Source organism: Microcaecilia unicolor, chromosome 4 (genome assembly GCF_901765095.1).
Source record: "Microcaecilia unicolor chromosome 4, aMicUni1.1, whole genome shotgun sequence".
In the NCBI taxonomy this organism is placed as follows: Eukaryota; Metazoa; Chordata; class Amphibia; order Gymnophiona; family Siphonopidae; genus Microcaecilia; species Microcaecilia unicolor.
Genome location: NC_044034.1, coordinates 174,707,824 through 174,727,143, shown reverse-complemented (window position 1 = coordinate 174,727,143; position 19,320 = coordinate 174,707,824). Strand labels below are relative to the sequence as shown.

At 52.8% G+C, this 19,320-nt stretch overlaps 1 protein-coding gene across 1 annotated transcript in view; it reads right to left on the bottom strand.

Moving 5' to 3' along the window:
- EIF4G2 (eukaryotic translation initiation factor 4 gamma 2) overlaps positions 1–19,320 on the bottom strand; it is a 269,422-nt gene that overhangs the window by 63,460 nt on the left and 186,642 nt on the right. Inside the window, exon 14 of the mRNA XM_030202439.1 lies at positions 18,960–19,218. Within this exon, the coding sequence (XP_030058299.1) occupies positions 18,960–19,218 (259 nt within the window). The remainder of the gene's footprint in view (positions 1–18,959; positions 19,219–19,320) is intronic.

The window sequence follows — 19,320 nt, the reverse complement described above, 5'->3', positions numbered from 1 at the left end:
GTCCCCGTGAATCCAGTACTGGGACTCACCTTTCTTAGGGATGGTGGGATTAGTTAATGGTTTCATCCAGTTCGCCATCAATGTCTGCTTAAGGACATTATGTAGGGGAACAGTAGATGGCTACTTAGGTGGTGAAGGATAGTCCAGGACCTCGAACATCTCAGCCCTGGGCTCATCCTCAGTGACCATTGGGAAGGGAATGGCCGTAGACATTTCCCGGACAAAAGATGAGAAAGAAACTCTCTGGGGGAGAAAGCTTTCTCTCTGGTGAAGGAGTAGGATCAGAAGGAAGACCACAAGACTCCTCATCCGAGAAATATCTTGGGTCCTCCTCTGTCTCCCACGAGGCCTCTCCCTCGCTATCAGACACGATCTCTCTGACCGCAGTCTGAAGCCGGGCCTGTCCTCAATGACGGTGTCGAGAAGTAGACTCCCGTGCCGACAGCGATGAAGCTCCCTCCACCGACGAAGGGGAAGCCACTTGGGTGGCACCAATGCCAAAGGCCTCACCACGGACGGGGAGCCAGCCGCCGCATCTGTCGATGGTACCGCAGGCGCAAGCACCGCCGGTACCGGAACAGATGATCGCAGCAGCCTTTCCAGGATCCCTGGAAGAATGGCTTTGAGGAGCTCGTCAAGAGTGGCTGCGGAGAAAGGCTGGGGAGTTGGTACAGGAGTCGAAGCCCAAATCTGCTGAGGAGGCGGAGGCGGTACCGGGCTGTCCGGAGAAGTGCGCATCGACACCTCTAAATGGAAGGTGAGCGGTCCTCCCGGCGTCAATGCTTCATGGGTGCCGAATCCTTCGGCATCCCAGAGCTCTCGGTACCGTGGCGGGAGGGCAACTGATGCCGATGCTTCTTCGCCTTGGCTCGAAGCATGGTCTCGGTACCCACCGGTACCGACGAGGAAGACGCTGAATCCAAACATCTCCTCGGGGTTGGATCCAAAGGTCGGTCCCGATGGGCCTGCACCACAGGGGTCCTTCGAGGCAGGTGGAGACCCACTCGATGGCCCACTGCCACCAGCATGAGATGGTCTCTGGACAGTCATTACCTGCACTCTGGACGTCGATGCACTCTCCGGTGCCGACATCGACACCGCCGCTGCCTCTCTTGGTACTGCTGCAGACGTCAACGCAGAAGGACCGGGCGAAGCGTGGAACGGGCGCTCCCACTGCGCTAATCTCGACGCTTGTGTCCGCTTTTTAAGGCCGCGACACAAAGTACAAGCGTCGGGGCGGTGACTCGCCCCAAGACACTGAATACACGAAGCGTGTGGATCAGTGGCTGAGATGGCCCGGCTGCACTTCTTGAAGCAACTGGCAATCTTCAATGACATCGACTGAAAAATTGTGGCGGCGAAATCAAAAGATGCGATGGCGCCTAAAAGAAGGGGAAAAACAAAACCCCATACGGGCGGCCAACAGGGCAGACCACGAAACGAAAACAAAAAAATTACTGCAAACTAAGAGAAGGGCGGCTAAGATGAACTTTACTTTTTTTTTTTTTTTTAACAAGAAAACAAGTGAACGAACTCGCGAAACTAAGAAAAAAAGACGGCAAAAAACTGCAAGGGCTCTCTCCTGAGGCGCAGAGCGACCGAAAAACAGCCACCCTGACCGCGGGGAAAAAAAGAGACTGAGGGGCACGTTCGCGCGACTTTGTTGCTAGGTAGAATTCTGGTCCTGGGGCTGCCGTCGGACATCAGCCCATCAGTGAGAATAAGCAGCCTGCTTGTCCTCAGAGAATTATGTTTCCAGACAATCATTGATGCTACTGTCTGCTACCCAATGTTATCTTGATAGACTAATATCCATCTAGATGTTTCTTCAAATCCCAGTTCACAAATGTTTCAGATGCTCCTCTCTGATCGCGACCTCACATAAAGGGTTTCTATCCCAACACACCAGGCAGAACATACCTTAGATCTTATAATCTCCCCATCCAATAATTTTCTCATACCCAATTCACTATCTGCTCTACGAATCCCTTGGTCTGGTCACTCAATTCATTTTTCTCTGCCACTTTTTTACCTTCCCTTACTTCTGATTCAGTTCAAAAATGGTCTAGACATGTCACAAATTGACCCCTCTACTCTTTCCTCTACTATGTTTCCTTTCCCCACAGACTTTGAATTTAACTATGGACAATCAGATGTCTGCACTCCATGCCACACTTTCCTCTGCTCTAGATAAAATTGCTCCCATGACACTTACCAAATCTTCATCTGCTCCTAAGAAAAAAACTCCTGGTTTCACCCTGGTCTAAGAGAACAAGAGACTTATGCGCCAGGCTGAATGTAAATGGCTTAAAACAAGATTGCATGCCAATCTCTTGGCCTTTTAAGGCTTGGCTTAAAACATACAATTATCATTTGAATAAGTCTAAAGCTTCATTCTTTTCTGTCCATATCTCACGAAATCCCTTTTCTATCTTTCAAGTCTCGACATCTTCTCCTCAGATAACTCCCCTCACTGCGGAACAATTGTCCCAATATTTCACTACTAAACTTTCAGATCTTATTAATTCTTTACCCACCACTGACTTAACCAACCCACCAAGTTCCTCACAACAAAATGTCTCAATCTCACATGTCACCCTAAATGACATTATTCCATCATATTGTTATCTGGTTCCTTGTTTCAACTACAAACACCGGTCTCACTAAGATACTTTCCACTATGCGTATCACCACCTGTCCCCTTGACCCTTTCCCCTCAGCTACCCGGCTTTGCAATTGATTTCCCAAGATTCACCCACTGATAATTAACAGCCTTTCTTGCAGCTACTGTAAGTTCCACTTCTCTGGAAAACAGCAGTTGATCGTCCCATCCTAAAGAAACCAATCCTTGATCCCCAATCCCAGCTCATTATCAGCCCATGTCCAACCTGTGTTTTCTTTCAAAACTATTAAAAAAAATTGTCTTCTTTCATTGAAAAGTCCCTGGTCTTACACCCCAGGCAGTCAGGATTCTCCTTAGCTAACTCCACTCTCATTCTGACAAGCATATGTTTTAGGAATTTCTCTTATCTGCATTTGACTTAGTAAATCACTCTTTGTTACTCTCCCGTCTTGCTTCGCTTGGTCTAACAGGAACTGTTTTTTTTTCCTGGTTCTCCTCATTTTTGACTGGACGTTCATATCAAGGTTGTCATTCCCACTCTCTCTGCTTTTACTCAATCCCTGACCTGTGGAGTTCCGCAGGGCCTCTATTCTCTCTCCCTTTTTGTTTAATCTGTTCACAAGTCCACTAGCGACCCTTATACAGTCTCTAGGAATTTCTTTTTGCTTTTACGCGGATGACATCCTCCTACTTTTTCCAACAAACTCATACTCACCTGCACTACAACTACTTCACGACTGCTTAGACACAGTTCATAAATGGCTTCTGGAACACTGACTAATTCTAAATAAAGAAAAGATTGTCACATGTTGGCTTACTAGGGGTTCGATCCCCCCCCCCCCCCCCCCCCCCCCCAAACTTTAGAGACTCAACTCACTTTCTCTACACATATTTCCCCAACTATGTAAATCAGGTTTCTTTATTCTCAGACAACTCCAACTGGTTCGAAGCTATTGCAATCATGATGAATTTCATTCACTTATCTCTCCACTCCAATGTCTAAACTTGATTATTGCAACATCATATACCTAGGATCACCAATTACTCTTTAGAGCATCTCCAAACACTACAAAATACCACATTAAACTTCTCTCCAATGCTAAGAGAACAGATCATGTTTTGCCCCTACTTGGAAAATACCACTGGCTCCCTATAGAGCAATGAAATATTCATAAATTCCTCACACTTACCTTTAAAGCTTTCCAACAATTCCTTTTCATTACAATTCCTTATTCACCAATTCACCTGTTGTGCTCTCTCAACAATTACCACTTAGATTTACCAAATCCCAAATAAGCTTGCTTAGAATCAACTACTGTGCCTTCTATTTCACAGCCCCTGGTTACTGGAATTCCCTTCCACATGAAGTCCGTATTGAATTATCCTTTAAAAAGTTTGAATGCCTGGTGAAACAGCCAAGCATTTAAAGCAGGCTTAATCTTCCAATTTAGCCAATTATGGTCACAGGTGTCTGTTTCAACTCAACCCTTACCCCTCTCCTTTTGTTTGCACCATCCCTATATGAATAAGTATTGGCCTTTCTGGTGCGAGTGCCATTTAGTTTACTATCATATTTGTAACTCATTTTTAGAATTGTACACCACCTAGGTCTATACCAGAAAAAATGATAACAAAAAGATGGTAAAATATCAGTCTGGAAAAGGCAACAAAGCCATTTCTAAAGCTATGAGGATTCCATCAGACCAAAGTGAGAGTCATCTCCAAATGGAGATCCAGAATGGGCTAAAAAGGACACCCCTACCCTTTTCTTAGGAATCAAAATATATGGAGTAGCAACCAGAACAGTGCTCCCCAGGCTGCTCCATGCCCTCCTGTTGCAGTGGCTACTTGTGTATCCTTCTCCACCACCTGGTGCTTGAGAGTAAAGCTGAAGGGGGACCACAAAGGCATCAGAACATGTTTCACCACCTACAGCGCTACCTCTAGGACCCACTGGGACCTTCTGAGCAAAAAGGCTTAGCCTCCTGCTTAATTGAACTAGGCCAGGGGGGCATTTTGACCTGCACTACAGACCCTTAAGCACCAGTGGCCCCATCATCATCAATGGAGCATCTTGCTCCTCAAAAGTTCTCAAACCTTTGGACTCACATGTGCTGAATCACCCTCGCTGGTTCTTTGAGGAGCTAAAGTGATCCCAATCAGAGCCTGTTCCTGGACCTCAATAAGCCCCTCACCTTGTTCTCTAGCAGATGTTGTTGATAGGCCTCCCACAGATGTTTCACAAGGTTCTCTAACTTCTCCTAGAATAATAAAAGCCCCAAAAAGGGCTGTTTAGGAGTTCTTTTCTTACTTTCATTAAACTAAGAAGTGGACAGACAACTTCAAAGGGATGCAGCCTGCTACTTTTTTTTTTTTTTTTTTTTAATATAAACATGTTTAGGGGTTCTGCCAGAAAGGTATTCAGGATGGGGAGGGGGCAGGGCAAAGCCCTGAGGACCTGTGCTTTCTTCCCAATGTGCAGGCTCATTGGCTACAGTTCAGTTGGCAGAAGGCAAAGAACAAACAAACCAGCCACCTCCAAGTTCTACCACAGGAGAAGCTACAGCCGGATCCCTAAGAGACCAGCCAGGAGAAAAGGGATTAACCACACAACCCATAGACTGATCAAAGTCACAACTTCAGCAAAAATCTAGCTGCATCAGTCAATTCTGCACCTTCTGCAAGAGGTAGAGTGTACAAGTTCCAGGCTGCAACTCTACTTATTTCAGTGATGTCACCTGAAAGTCTTCTCTACTCCACTCATCTGGACTGGTCTAGCTGGTTGAAAAGGAATGCTTATTCTAGTGTTACAGTCCATGGCTTATTCAGGAAGAAATTAACTGCACAAACTACAAAAGATTTCATGTATTTTGGGTGCAGATATTAAAATTGTGTTTGTAGATAATCCACTGTATTGACCAATATAGCTTATCTTTCTAGATAGGGTATGATACATACCTGTAGCAGGTGTTCTCCGAGGACAGCAGGCTGATTGTTCTCACGACTGGGTGACGTCCGCGGCAGCCCCCACCAACCGGAAAGAAGCTTCGTGGGACGGTCGGCACGCAGGGCACGCCCACCGCGCATGCGCGGCCGTCTTCCCGCCCGTGCGCGACCGCTCCCGCCAGTTGAATGACTAGCAAAAGATGAAACACACAACTCCAAAGGGGAGGAGGGAGGGTAGGTGAGAACAATCAGCCTGCTGTCCTCGGAGAACACCTGCTACAGGTATGTATCATACCCTTTCTCCGAGGACAAGCAGGCTGCTTGTTCTCACGACTGGGGTATCCCTAGCTCTCAGGCTCACTCAAAACAAGAACCCAGGTCAATGGAACCTCGCAACGGCGAGGAAACAACGGAAATTGACCTACGAAGAACAACTAACAGAGTGCAGCCTGACCAGAATAAATTCGGGTCCTGGAGGGTGGAGTTGGATTTACACCCCAAACAGATTCTGCAGCACCGACTGCCCGAACCGACTGTCGCGTCGGGTATCCTGCTGGAGGCAGTAATGCGATGTGAATGTGTGGACAGATGACCACGTCGCAGCCTTGCAGATCTCTTCAATAGTGGCTGACTTCAAGTGGGCCACCGACGCTGCCATGGCTCTGACACTATGAGCCGTGACATGACCCTCGAGAGTCAGCCCAGCCTGGGCGTAAGTGAAGGAAATGCAATCTGCTAGCCAATTGGAGATGGTGCGTTTCCCGACAGCGACCCCTAGCCTGTTAGGGTCGAAAGAAATAAACAATTGGGCGGACTGTCTGTTGGGCTGTGTCCGCTCCAAGTAGAAGGCCAATGCTCTCTTGCAGTCCAATGTGTGCAACTGACGTTCAGCAGGGCGGGTATGCGGCCTGGGAAAGAATGTTGGCAAGACAATTGACTGGTTAAGATGGAACTCCGACACCACCTTCGGCAGGAACTTTGGGTGAGTGCGGAGCACTACTCTGTTGTGATGAAATTTGGTATACGGAGCATGAGCTACCAGGGCTTGAAGCTCACTGACCCTACGAGCTGAAGTAACTGCCACCAAGAAAATGACCTTCCAGGTCAAGTACTTCAGATGGCAGGTATTCAGTGGCTCAAAAGGAGGTTTCATCAGCTGGGTGAGGACGACGTTGAGATCCCATGACACAGTAGGAGGCTTGATAGGGGGCTTTGACAAAAGCAGGCCTCTCATGAATCGAACGACTAAAGGCTCTCCAGAGATGGCTTTACCTTCCACACGATAATGGTAAGCACTAATCGCACTAAGGTGATTCCTTACTGAGTTGGTCTTGAGGCCAGACTCTGATAAGTGCAGAAGGTATTCAAGCAGGTTCTGTGCAGGGCAAGAACGAGGTTCTAGGGCCTTGCTCTCACACCAAACGACAAACCTCCTCCACTTGAAAAAGTAACTCTTTTTAGTGGAATCCTTCCTAGAGGCAAGCAAGACCCGGGAGACACCCTCAGACAGACCCAACGCAGCGAAGTCTACGCCCTCAACATCCAGGCCGTGAGAGCCAGGGATTGAAGGTTGGGGTGCAGCAACGCTCCGTCGTTCTGCGAAATGAGAGTCGGAAAACACTCCAATCTCCACGGTTCTTCTGAGGACAACTCCAGAAGAAGAGGGAACCAGATCTGACGGGGCCAAAAGGGCGCTATCAGAATCATGGTGCCGCGATCTTGCTTGAGCTTCAGTAAGGTCTTCCCCACCAAAGGTATGGGAGGATAAGCATACAGGAGGCCGGTCCCCCAATGAAGGAGAAAGGCATCTGACGCTAGCCTGCCGTGTGTCTGAAGTCTGGAACAGAACAGAGGCAGCTTGTGGTTGGTCTGAGAGGCGAAAAGATCCACCGAGGGGGTGCCCCACTCTCGGAAGATCTTGCGTACCACTCTGGAATGGAGCGACCACTCGTGCGGTTGCATGACTCTGCTCAGTCTGTCGGCCAGACTGTTGTTTACGCCTGCCAGGTATGTGGCTTGGAGGAGCATGCCGAATCGGCACGCCCAACGCCACATCCCGACGGCTTCCTGACACAGGGGGCGAGATCCGGTGCCCCCCTGCTTGTTGACGTAATACATTGCAACCTGATTGTCTGTCCGAATTTGGATAATTTGGTAGGACAGCCGATCTCTGAAAGCCTTCAGTGCGTTCCAGATCGCTCGGAGCTCCAGGAGGTTGATCTGTAGATCCTTTTCCTGGAGGGACCACAGACCCTGGGTGTGAAGCCCATCGACGTGAGCTCCCCACCCCAGGCGAGATGCATCCGTCGTCAGCACTTTCGAGGGCTGCGGAATTTGGAATGGACGTCCCAGGGTCAAATTGGTCCGGATGGTCCACCAGAGCAGTGAAGTGCGGCAACTGGTGGAGAGGCGGATGACATCTTCTAGATTCCCGGTGGCTTGGAACCACTGGGAAGCTAGGGTCCATTGAGCAGATCTCATGTGAAGACGAGCCATGGGAGTCACATGAACTGTGGAGGCCATATGACCCAGAAGTCTCAACATCTGCCGAGCTGTGACCTGCTGAGACGCTCTGGTCTGCGAAGCCAGGGCCAGGAGATTGGTGGCCCGTGCTTCGGGAAGGTAGGCCTGAGCCGTCTGGGTATTCAGCAGCGCTCCTATGAATTCCAGAGACTGGGATGGCTGGAGATGGGACTTTGGGTAATTTATCACAAACCCCAGCAGCTCCAGAAGTTGAATAGTGCACTGCATGGACCGGAGGGCTCCTGCCTCCGAGGTGTTCTTGACCAGCCAATCGTCGAGATATGGGAACACGTGCACTCCCAGCTTGCGTAGGTAGGCCGCTACCACCACGAGGCACTTGGTAAACACTCGTGGGGCAGAGGCGAGCCCAAAGGGCAGCACACAATACTGAAAGTGCCGTGCGCCCAGGCGGAATCTGAGATACTGTCTGTGAGCTGGCAGTATCGGTATGTGAGTATATGCGTCCTTTAAATCCAGGGAACATAGCCAATCGTTTTTCTGAATCATTGGCAGAAGGGTGCCCAAGGAAAGCATCCTGAACTTTTCTTTGACCAGGAATTTGTTCAGGCCTCTCAGGTATAGGTTGGGACGCATCCCCCCTGTTTTCTTTTCCACAAGGAAGTACCTGGAATAGAATCCCTGCCCTTCCTGCCCGGGTGGTACGGGCTCGACCGCATTGGCGCTGAGAAGGGCGGAGAGTTCCTCTGCAAGTACCTGCTTGTGATGGGAGCTGAAAGACTGAGCTCCCGGGGGACAATTTGGAGGCAGGGAGGCCAAATTCAGGGCGTATCCGCACCGCACTATTTGGAGAACCCACTGGTCGGAGGTTATGAGAGGCCACCTTTGGTGAAAAAATTTTAACCTCCCTCCGACCGGCAGATCGTCCGGTACGGACACTTGTAGGGCGGCTATGTTCCCGTGGATCCAGTCAAAAGCCCGTCCCCGGCTTTTGCTGTGGAGGCGCAGGGGGCTGCTTAGGCGCACGCTGTTGACGAGAACGAGCGCGCTGGGGCTGTCCCTGTGCCTGACGAGGCCTTCGGGCCGGCTGGTTGTACCTACGCTTCGCAAAAGAATAGGGTGCAGCCTGCCGGGCCCGGGAAAAAACGTCCACCTGTGGAGGTGGATGCTGAAGGCGCCCGGTGGGAGAGCTTGTCGAGAGCGGTTTCCCGCTGATGCAGTTGGTCCACCATCTGCTCGACCTTCTCACCAAAAATGTTATCCCCCCGGCAAGGGACGTCAGCCAGTCTCTGCTGGGTGCGGTTGTCCAGGTCAGAGGCACGCAGCCATGAGAGCCTGCGCATCACTATACCTTGGGCCGCAGCACGAGATGCCACGTCACAGGTGTCAAAATACCCCTGGACAGGAACTTTCTGCACGCCTTCAGCTGCCTGACCACCTCCTGATAAGGCCTGGACTGCTCCGGCGGGAGCTTCTCGACCAGGTCCGCCAGTTGTTGCACATAGGTCCGCATGTGAATGCTCATATAGAGCAGGTATGACTGGATGCGGGTCACGAGCATGGAGGATTGGTAGGCCTTCCTCCCAAACGAGTCCAGAGTGCGAGACTCCCGCCCCGGGGGCGCCGAGGCGGTATCCCTCGAACTCCGTGCCCTCTTGAGAGCAGAATCCACGACCGCTGAGTCATGGGGCAATTGGGGCCGCATGAGCTCTGGGTCAGAGTGGATCCTGTACTGGGACTCTGCTTTCTTGGGAATGGTGGGGTTAGTTAATGGTCGCACCCAGTTCCGGAGCAGCGTCTCCTTCAGGACATTGTGCAGCGGTACCGTGGAGGACTCTCTAGGTGGTGATGGATAGTCGAGGACCTCGAGCATCTCGGCCCTCGGCTCTTCCACAGAGACCACGGGGAAGGGAATGCTGATAGACATATCCCGCACAAAGGAGGCAAAGGAGAGACTCTCAGGAGGTGAGAGCTTCCTCTCCGGTGAAGGCGTGGGGTCCGAGGGAAGGCCCGTAGACTCCTCTGAGGAGAAATATCTAGGGTCCTCCTCTTCCCCCCACGAGTCCTCATCCTCGGTATCGGACATTAGCTCATGTAGCTGAGTCCTGTACCGGGCCCGGCTCGACGTCGAGGCACCGAGGTCCCGGTGTCGTCGAGCGGTGGACTCCCGCGCCAGCGGGGACGGAGCTCCCTCCATCGACGTCGACTCCAGCTGCGTGGCAGTCGAGACCGGCACCGCAAGCGGCGGCGGTGTCGACAGCCCCGGCGCCGGGCTAGAGCTCGCCGGCGCCAGTCATCGGCGCCGAGGGTGGCACAGCCTGGCGCATCAGCCCTTCCAGGATCCCCGGAAGGATGGCTCTGAGGCACTCGTCCAGGCCCGCTGCCGGGAAAGGCGGTGGGGCCGGTAAGGGTGTCGGTGCCGGAAGCTGCTGGGGGCCAGGAGACGGCACCGAGGTGCCGGAACCCCGACGCGTCGGTACCTCCACCACCGACGGAGACCTCTCCTCACGACGATGACGCTTCGGCGTCATCTCCTCTCCGACATCGGGATGCACCGAAGGCGACCGGTGACGGCGCTTCTTGTCTTTCTTCCGATGCACGTCACCGGCGCCGGAGGGCATGGAGGAGGAGGAGGTCGATCCCCCTCGGTCTCGAGGTACCGGTTCAGACAGGGTTCGGTCTCGCGGCCCACGAGCTGAGGGCGTGACCGGGGCCGACTGCCCACGCGGCCTCTCACCCCCACTCTCACCGGAAGACCGGCGGGCCGACGGGACCTGTTCTCCTGGGGTCGCTGCCATCGGTGCCGATGTCTCGGGCATCGATACCGGTACCAAAGGGCCGGGCGTCGATACCGATGCCTTCGAGGTCGACGTCGAGGGGCCGGCGCAAGTTCCAAAAAGACGGTCCCGCAGAACTTGCCTCGCAACCTGGGTCCGTTTCCGGAGACCGAGACACAAAGAACACGACTTGAGATTGTGCTCCGGCCCGAGGCACTGGAGGCACCAAGCGTGGGTGTCGGTCTGCGAGATCGGCCGGCCGCAGCGACCACACTTTTTAAATCTACTCAGGACCTTCGAGGACATCGACGGAAAAATCGCGTCGGCGAAGTCAAAGTCGTCAATGGTGGCTAAAATCACACCACGAAAAACAAACGACCGAGCGGCCACTAGGCCGCAACGTGGCGTCCCCGCTGGAAGCGAGGGAAAAAAGGGAGCGCGTGTCCCACACGCGCAGGGTTTCTTTTTTTTTTTTTTTAAAAGGAAACCGGGCGGTAACTAAACCGATAAACAAAGAAAAAAATACGATCAGCGTAAACGCGATCGACCGATCCGGCGGCTGAACAGAGAGAGCGCAAAACACGACTCTCTCCAGGCGCGGAAAAAAAGGAACTGGCGGGAGCGGTCGCGCACGGGCGGGAAGACGGCCGCGCATGCGCGGTGGGCGTGCCCTGCGTGCCGACCGTCCCGCGAAGCTTCTTTCCGGTTGGTGGGGGCTGCCGCGGACGTCACCCAGTCGTGAGAACAAGCAGCCTGCTTGTCCTCGGAGAAGACTTGTTTTGTTCAAGTACATCAGTACTAATAACCAGAGTATATTATGTTCCAATTGCAATATCACTTCAGACAAGAGGGAAGCAGATACTCAGATTAGCAACTGATGTTCAATTATCTTATCCACTGGATGAACATACTAATCCCCACTAATTCAGTTAATTGAAAATGTATATTTGCCTCAGATCTGCATCCAGTGGTGTGCTGGAGCCGGCTCTGTCCGGCTCGCAAGAGCCGCTTGTTAAATTTTGACAGCTCTTGCGAGCCGGTTGCTGGGGGCGAGCCGGCTCCATTGGGGGAGGTAAGCATGGCAGGGGGCGCCATCACAGGCCATGCTTACATCCCCTGCCACTCCGAGGCATGTCTAACGATGTCCTTCGCCCCCACCCTCCCCTCCTGCTGCCATCTGACTTTTTAAATTACCTCCGTCGAAGGTAAAATTATGTATCATACCTGATAATTTTCTTTCCATTAATCATAGCTGATCAATCCATAGACTGGTGGGTTGTGTCCATCTACCAGCAGGTGGAGATAGAGAGCAAACTTTTGCCTCCCTATACGTGGTCATGTGCTGCCGGAAACTCCTCAGTATGTCGATATCAAAGCTCCATCCGCAGGACTCAGCACTTAGAGAATTACACCCACAAAGGGACACTCTGCCCAGCTCACCACCGCCGAAACGGGGGAGGGGAATCCGTCCAGCTCATCCCCGCGGAGCGGGGGAGGGACACCACCCCGCCGATGCGGGGAGATCTGGCTTATCCTGCAACCGCAACCGCGGGAGGAGCTGACTGACCCTAACACCGCCGAAGCGGGAGGGGTACAAAGCTGCCCTACAGCCGCACGAAGCGGGAGGGAGTGCCGGCAGAATTTAAGTCTCAATCCAGCCCCGTAAAACGGAGGGGAGAGGAATGCAGCAGCTCACTGTAACACAAACTCGTCTCAACTCTTGAAGAAGCCAAGTGAAAAAACTTGAACACGAACTCCTCCTGAAGTAACTGAAGACTAAACTTGAACCTAAAATTCAACCAGAATAAAACAGTACAGATATCTGGGAGGGGCTATGGATTGATCAGCTATGATTAATGGAAAGAAAATTATCAGGTATGATACATAATTTTACCTTCCATATCATCAAGCTGATCAATCCATAGACTGGTGGGATGTACCGAAGCAGTACTCACCCAGGGCGGGACATAGAAATCCCTGACCGCGACACTGAAGCTCCAAACCGGGCCTCCGCCCGAGCAGCCACAGTCAAGCGGTAATGCTTGGAGAATGTATGGGCCGATGCCCAAGTTGCCGCCTTGCAAATCTCTGCCAAGGAGACGGACCCGGCCTCTGCCATTGAGGCCGCCTGAGCTCTAGTGGAATGGAGCCTTCAGCTGGATAGGCGGCACCTTCCCCGCGGCCACATAAGCCGCTGCAATGGCTTCCTTGACCCATCTTGCCACTGTAGGCTTAGCAGCCTGCAGACCCTTACGAGGACCTGCAAACAGGACAAACAGATGATCCGATTTCCGGAAATCATTGGTCACTTCCAAGTATCTGATGATAACTCGTCTCACATCCAGATATTTGAGACCAGAGTATTCCTCTGGGTAGTCCTCCCTACGAAAGGAAGGGAGACAGAGCTGCTGATTCATATGGAAGCGAGAAACAATCATGGGCAGGAAGGAAGGCACTGTGCGAATAGTCACTCCTGCCTCAGTGAACTGCAGAAAAGGCTCTCGACATGAGAGTGCCTGGAGCTCGGAAACTCTTCTGGCTGAAGTGATAGCCACCAAAAAGACTGCTTTCAACGTCAGGTCTTTCAGAGATGCCCTTGACAAGGGTTCAAAAGGCGGCTTCTGCAAGGCTCTTAGCACCAGGTTGAGATTCCACGCAGGCACCACAGAGTGCAGAGGGCGCAGGTGATTAACTCCCTTGAGAAAACGCACCACATCTGGCTGCGAAGCCAGGGAAGCACCCTTCAGGCGGCCCCTGAAGCAAGCCAGAGCCGCTACCTGGACTTTAAGGGAACTGAGCGACAGGCCTTTCTCCAGACCTTCTTGCAGGAACGCCAACACTGAAGAAATTGGAGCAGTGAAGGGAGAAAGTGAGCCTGCTTCACACCACGCTGCAAAGGTACGCCAAACCCTGGCATAAGCCGTAGAAGTAGAGCGCTTCCTCGCTCTCAGCATAGTGGCGATGACCTTGTCTGAGAAGCCCTTCTTTCTCAGCCGCTGCCGCTCAATAGCCAGGCCGTAAGACCAAAGGGGGAGGGATCCTCCATCACCACGGGACCCTGATGTAACAGGCCCTGCTCCACTGGCAGCCGCAGAGGATCGTCGATTGAGAGCCTGATCAAGTCCGCATACCAGGGACGTCTGGGCCAATCCGGACCCACCAGGATTATCCGGCCCGGATGTTTTGCCACCCGGTCTAGCACCCTGCCCCAACATGGGCCAGGGCGGGAACACATAGAGAAGCTCTTGTGTCGGCCACTGTTGGAGAAGAGCATCTACTCCCAGGGATCGAGGGTCCCGTCCTCTGCTGAAAAAGCGCGGCACTTGGCAATTGGCCGATGACGCCATCAGATCTAGGCTCGGCTGGCCCCAGCGCTTCGTGATGTCCAAGAACGCCTGAGCCGATAGCTGCCACTCTCCGGGCTCCAAAGTATGGCGACTGAGAAAGTCCGCCTTGACATTCATGACTCCGGCAATGTGGGCCGCTGACAGCTGTTCCAGGTTCGCTTCCGCCCACTGACATAGATTCATGGCCTCCTTGGCTAGAGGGGCGCTCTTGGTACCTCCCTGGCGGTTGACATAGGCCACAGCCGTGGCATTGTCCGACAGGACCCGTACAGGCTTCATCGCCAGTACCGGGATGAACTCCAAAAGCGCCAACCGAATGGCTCTGAGTTCCAGGAGGTTGATAGACCACTTTGCCTCTGCAGGAGACCAGAGCCCCTGCGCTGTCCTTCCCAAGCAGTGGGCTCCCCAGCCCGATAAAGAGGCGTCCGTCGTGACGACAATCCACTCCGGGGTCACCAGAGGCATTCCTGCAGACAACTTGTCTGTCTGCGTCCACCAGCTCAGCGCCTTGCGCACTGCTGGGTCCAAGGGAAGGCGCACAGCATAATCCTCCGACATCGGAGTCCAGCGCTGCAGCAGAGTGTTGTAGTGGTCTCATATGAGCCCTGGCCCAGGGCACTACTTCCATCGTGGCCGTCATAGAGCCCAACAGCTGCACATAGTCCCAAGCCCGAAGAGGAGAGGCTACTAGGAACTGGTCCACCTGAGCCTGAAGCTTGACAATCCGATTGTCTGGCAGGAAAACTCTGCCCACTTGGGTGTCGAATCGAACTCCCAGATACTCCAGGGACTGAGTTGGGCGCAGCTGGCTTTTCTCCCAGTTGATGATCCACCCCAGGGAGCTCAAAAGAGCAACCACCCGGTTCACAGCTTTGCCGCACTCTGCATAAGAGGGGGCTCGGATCAACCAGTCGTCCAGATAAGGATGGACTTGTACTCCTTCCTTCCTCAGGAAGGCCGCGATGACCACCATTACTTTGGAGAAGGTCCGCGGAGCAGTAGCCAACCCGAACGGGAGGGCTCTGAACTGGAAGTGTCGGCCCAGGACTGCAAAACGCAGAAAGCGTTGATGAGGAGGCCAGATGGGAATATGCAAGTACGCTTCCTTGATGTCCAAGGATGCCAGGTACTCCCCTGCCTTCACTGCCGCTATAACAGAGAGGAGAGTCTCCATGCGAAAGTGCCGAACTTTCAAGGCCCGATTGACCCCTTTGAGGTCGAGGATAGGCCGCACAGAACCTCCTTTCTTTGGTACCACAAAGTAAATGGAGTAACGCTCCCTTGCCAAGCTGATTTTCTAGCACCGGAACGACCGCACCCAGGCGGATCAGGTTGTCCAAGGTCTGCTGCACTGCCACAGCTTTGACCGGAGACTTGCAGGGAGAGAGTACAAACCCGTCTCTTAAGGGTCGGCAGAACTCTAGCTTGTAGCCGTCTCTGATGACTTCCAGCACCCAAGCGTCTGAAGTTATTGTGGTCCACTCGCCCAGAAACGAGGACAGCCGTCCTCCAATCAGCACTGGGGCGTGGACCAAGGCCCCGTCATTGGGTCCGAGACCCTGGGGGAGGACCAGAGGGAGCACCTCCGGGACGGCGGTCTCTGCGAAAGGAATGCTGCTTGGGGGAGAAGTTCCTCTTGAAGGAAGAGGGGGCAGAAGAGCCCGACCTGCCCGGGCGGTACCGACGGGCTTCCTGAAACCGTCCTCTGGAGGTACCGGGGCGAGCACTAGCCCGAGCCCTGACCTCTGGTAACTTCTTGCCGAGATCGGTCACGATTTTGTCCAGCTCGACCCCAAAGAGCAGCTTGCCTTTAAAAGGCAATCTAGCCAGGCGGAATTTAGAGGCGTGGTCAGCAGACCAATGCTTCAGCCAAAGCCACCGCCGCGCAGAGATTGTCTGAGCCATGCCCTTAGCTGAGGCCCTCAAGACATCATACAGCAAGTCTGCCAAATAGGCTAAGCCCGATTCCAGGGCCGGCCAATCAGCCCTCAAGGAATGATCCGAGGGGGAAGCCCGCTGCACCATAGTCAGGCACGCCCTGGCCACATAGGAGCCGCAAACTGAGGCCTGCAAACTTAAAGCAGCCGCCTCAAAGGACGACCTTAAGGCCGCCTCCAATCTTCTGTCTTGGGCGTCCTTTAGGGCCGTGCCACCTTCCACCAGCAATGCCGTTTTCTTAGTCACCGCAGTGATTAAAGAATCCACTGTAGGCCACAGATAGGCTTCCCGTTCACTTTCAGGCAAAGGATAGAGGCGGGACATAGCCCTAGCCACTTTAAGGCTCGCTTCCGGGACATCCCATTGAGCCGAAATTAAGGTGTGCATGGCGTCATGCACGTGGAAGGTTCTAGGCGGGCGCTTCGTCCCCAGCATAATGGCAGAGCCAACAGGGGCTGAGGGAGAGATGTCCTCCGGAGAGGAAATCTTCAAAATGCCCATGGCCTGCACTAACAGGTTGGGCAAATCCTCTGAGCTAAAGAGCCGTGCTGCAGAGGGGTCATCCGCTCCATCCGAGCGGGGATCCGTCTCCTCCAAGGAATCCGCAAAGGACCGTTGGGAGAACTCAGATACGCTGCCCTCATCTACATCGGAGGAGACAAAGTCCTCCAAGGCCTAGGAATCAACCCGAGGGCGTTTACCTCCGGGGGCCTCAACCTCTTTACCAGACGAGGGAGCAGGGGCAGCGTTGTGCATAAGGAAGGCCTGATGCAGCAGCAAAACAAACTCGGGGGAGAAACCCCCCAGACTGTGCACTTCTGCAGCCTGGGCTACAGCCCTAGACGCACCCTCAACCGGCGCTCGCAAGAGCGGGGGAGAGACATGCTGCGCATCCAAGATGGCGTCTGGCGCGACACTCCGCAAAGGAGCCGCGCGGGAAGAACGGCGCTTAACTTTAGCCGCTTTTGTGCCGTCGCACAAATTAAGGGCGTTCATGGCATTAATGTCTCCTACCTCAAGGGCGGCCCAAGAAAAAGCCGTCCGAGCCGCGTGGCCGGCAAAGATGGCGGAGGCGAGCAGCGGGGGATGGGCGTTTATGGCGGGAAAAACCGCCACACCTGAGGAAGGACCGGGACACTCATCGGTCACGAAACTGTCACCCAACAAGGGCGAATCAGACTTCAAGACCCCCGCATCCCCTCTAGAAGCGCCCAAGCGATCCGGGGAGCGACTCTTTACGCCCTCGCCCTCCGACGCCATAGGCCACGTGGAGATCAATCGGGGAACCCCCTGCCTGCTATAAAAAGGTAAAAATTACCTGCTTTCCGCTCCGAGCTGTAACGACCTGGTGTCCCAGTGAGTAGCTGCAATAAACGTTTAAATAAACGTCGAAATAGACGCCTTTAAGGACGTTCAAAATTTTTTTTTTTTTTTTTTTCAAACGGAGCCAGCGGGAGGGGGGAGAAAAGGAGGGACCTGGCGCCACCAGGTTTGCACTTGCTCAAGAAGAGCCCTCAACCCCAGGCACTCAACAAAACCTAAAAATTAGGCTTGGAGGCCTACCCAGAGCTGCTGCTGTGTGTGACCACCACCTGCTGAGATAGAGAACATACTGAGGAGTTTCCGGCAGCACATGACCACATATAGGGAGGCAAAAGTTTGCTCTCTATCTCCACCTGCTGGTAGATGGACACAACCCACCAGTCTATGGATTGATCAGCTTGATGATATGGAAACCGCTATTTAAAGCCCTGCTGCGTGCAGGCAGTCTCTCCAGGATTCCCCTGCTTGCTTTGGTGACGTTCGCGCCCTTAGTCCCGCCTTCTGACGTCATTCTGACGCCATTTCCTTTTTCCGCGAAGGCGGGACTAAGGGCACGAACATCACCGAAGCAAGCAGGGGAAGCCTGGAGAGACGGCCTGCACGCAGCAGGGCTTTAAATAGCGCGGGCTTCGACGGAGGTAATTTAAAAAGACAGATGGGAGCGGGAGGGAAGGGTGGGGGCCAAGGACATGTTCGCTGGACATGTTTGGGAGCGGGAGGGAAGGGCAGGGGAGGGAGGAGAATCACTGGGCATGGATGGGGAGAGGGGGGCAGGGGAGAGAGGACAGTTTCAGGACATGGATGGAGGGGAGAGCAAGAGAAATTCTGGACATGGATGGAGGGGAGGGAAGGGAGAGAGAAGAAATGCTGGACATGGAGGGAAGGTAGAGGAAGGAGATTAGATGAGGGAAAAGGAATTGAGGAGAGAAACTGCACATGGATGGAGAAAATAGGAAGAAGCTAGATCCACTGGACAGTCAAGTCTGCGGAGGTTCAGAAATGAAGAAGAAAGGAGGAAAGAAAAGAAATAAATGGAAAGGAAGCCCTGGAAACGGAGTCAAGGGAACAGATAGAGAGCAGCAGAATCAGATACTGGACCAGCATGATCAGAGAAACAAAGTCACCAGACAACAAAGGTAGAAAAAAATAATTTTATTTTCATTATAGTGTTTGGAATATGTCCACTTTGAGAATCAGGTGCTGAACGTTAAAAGTTTATATTTATTTACGGCATTATATCCCATATTAAACATGAATTAGATTGGAACATGGGATCATTTAATTTTTTTTCCTGGAGAGAGAATTGCATTGCCCCCTCCCCCCCCCGGCTATGGCCAGCTCTGCAATTTGGGGGGGGGGGGGGGGGGGGGGCGCAGCGGTGGATGGGGGGGTGCCAAGGTGGACCGGGGAGAGAGCCTGTTAAAAATTTACCAGCACACCACTGTCTGCATCCCTCTCCTCAAGAAAAAATTAGCTTATCAGGAAAATTTATTTAAAAAACAAAGCCTGTATCAATGAGCATACCTGGCAGCATCTTCTGCATATTAACTTTGCTTTGCTGAAAAAGTTCTGTCAACCATTCACGGTCTTTTAGTTTAGCCAACTGCTGGAGACACAGTAAGAAAAGTGGGAAATGGGTGCCGCTCTCGAGAGGTTGTGCCAGCTCAGAAATGCTCACTAATTCCGCAATAATGGCACGGGCTGCAAACTGTGCTAAGTAGGACTTCACCAATGGTATATCTACCTCCAGTTTAGGGCACTGGTCCAGCACATTCAGGAAAGCCTTAAAACAGAAATAAATTTCAGTTCAAGAGCATTAAAAAAATTCAGACTTTTATAATTATGAATTACTTTTCTAAAAAAACAAAACAAACTCAAAAGCAAA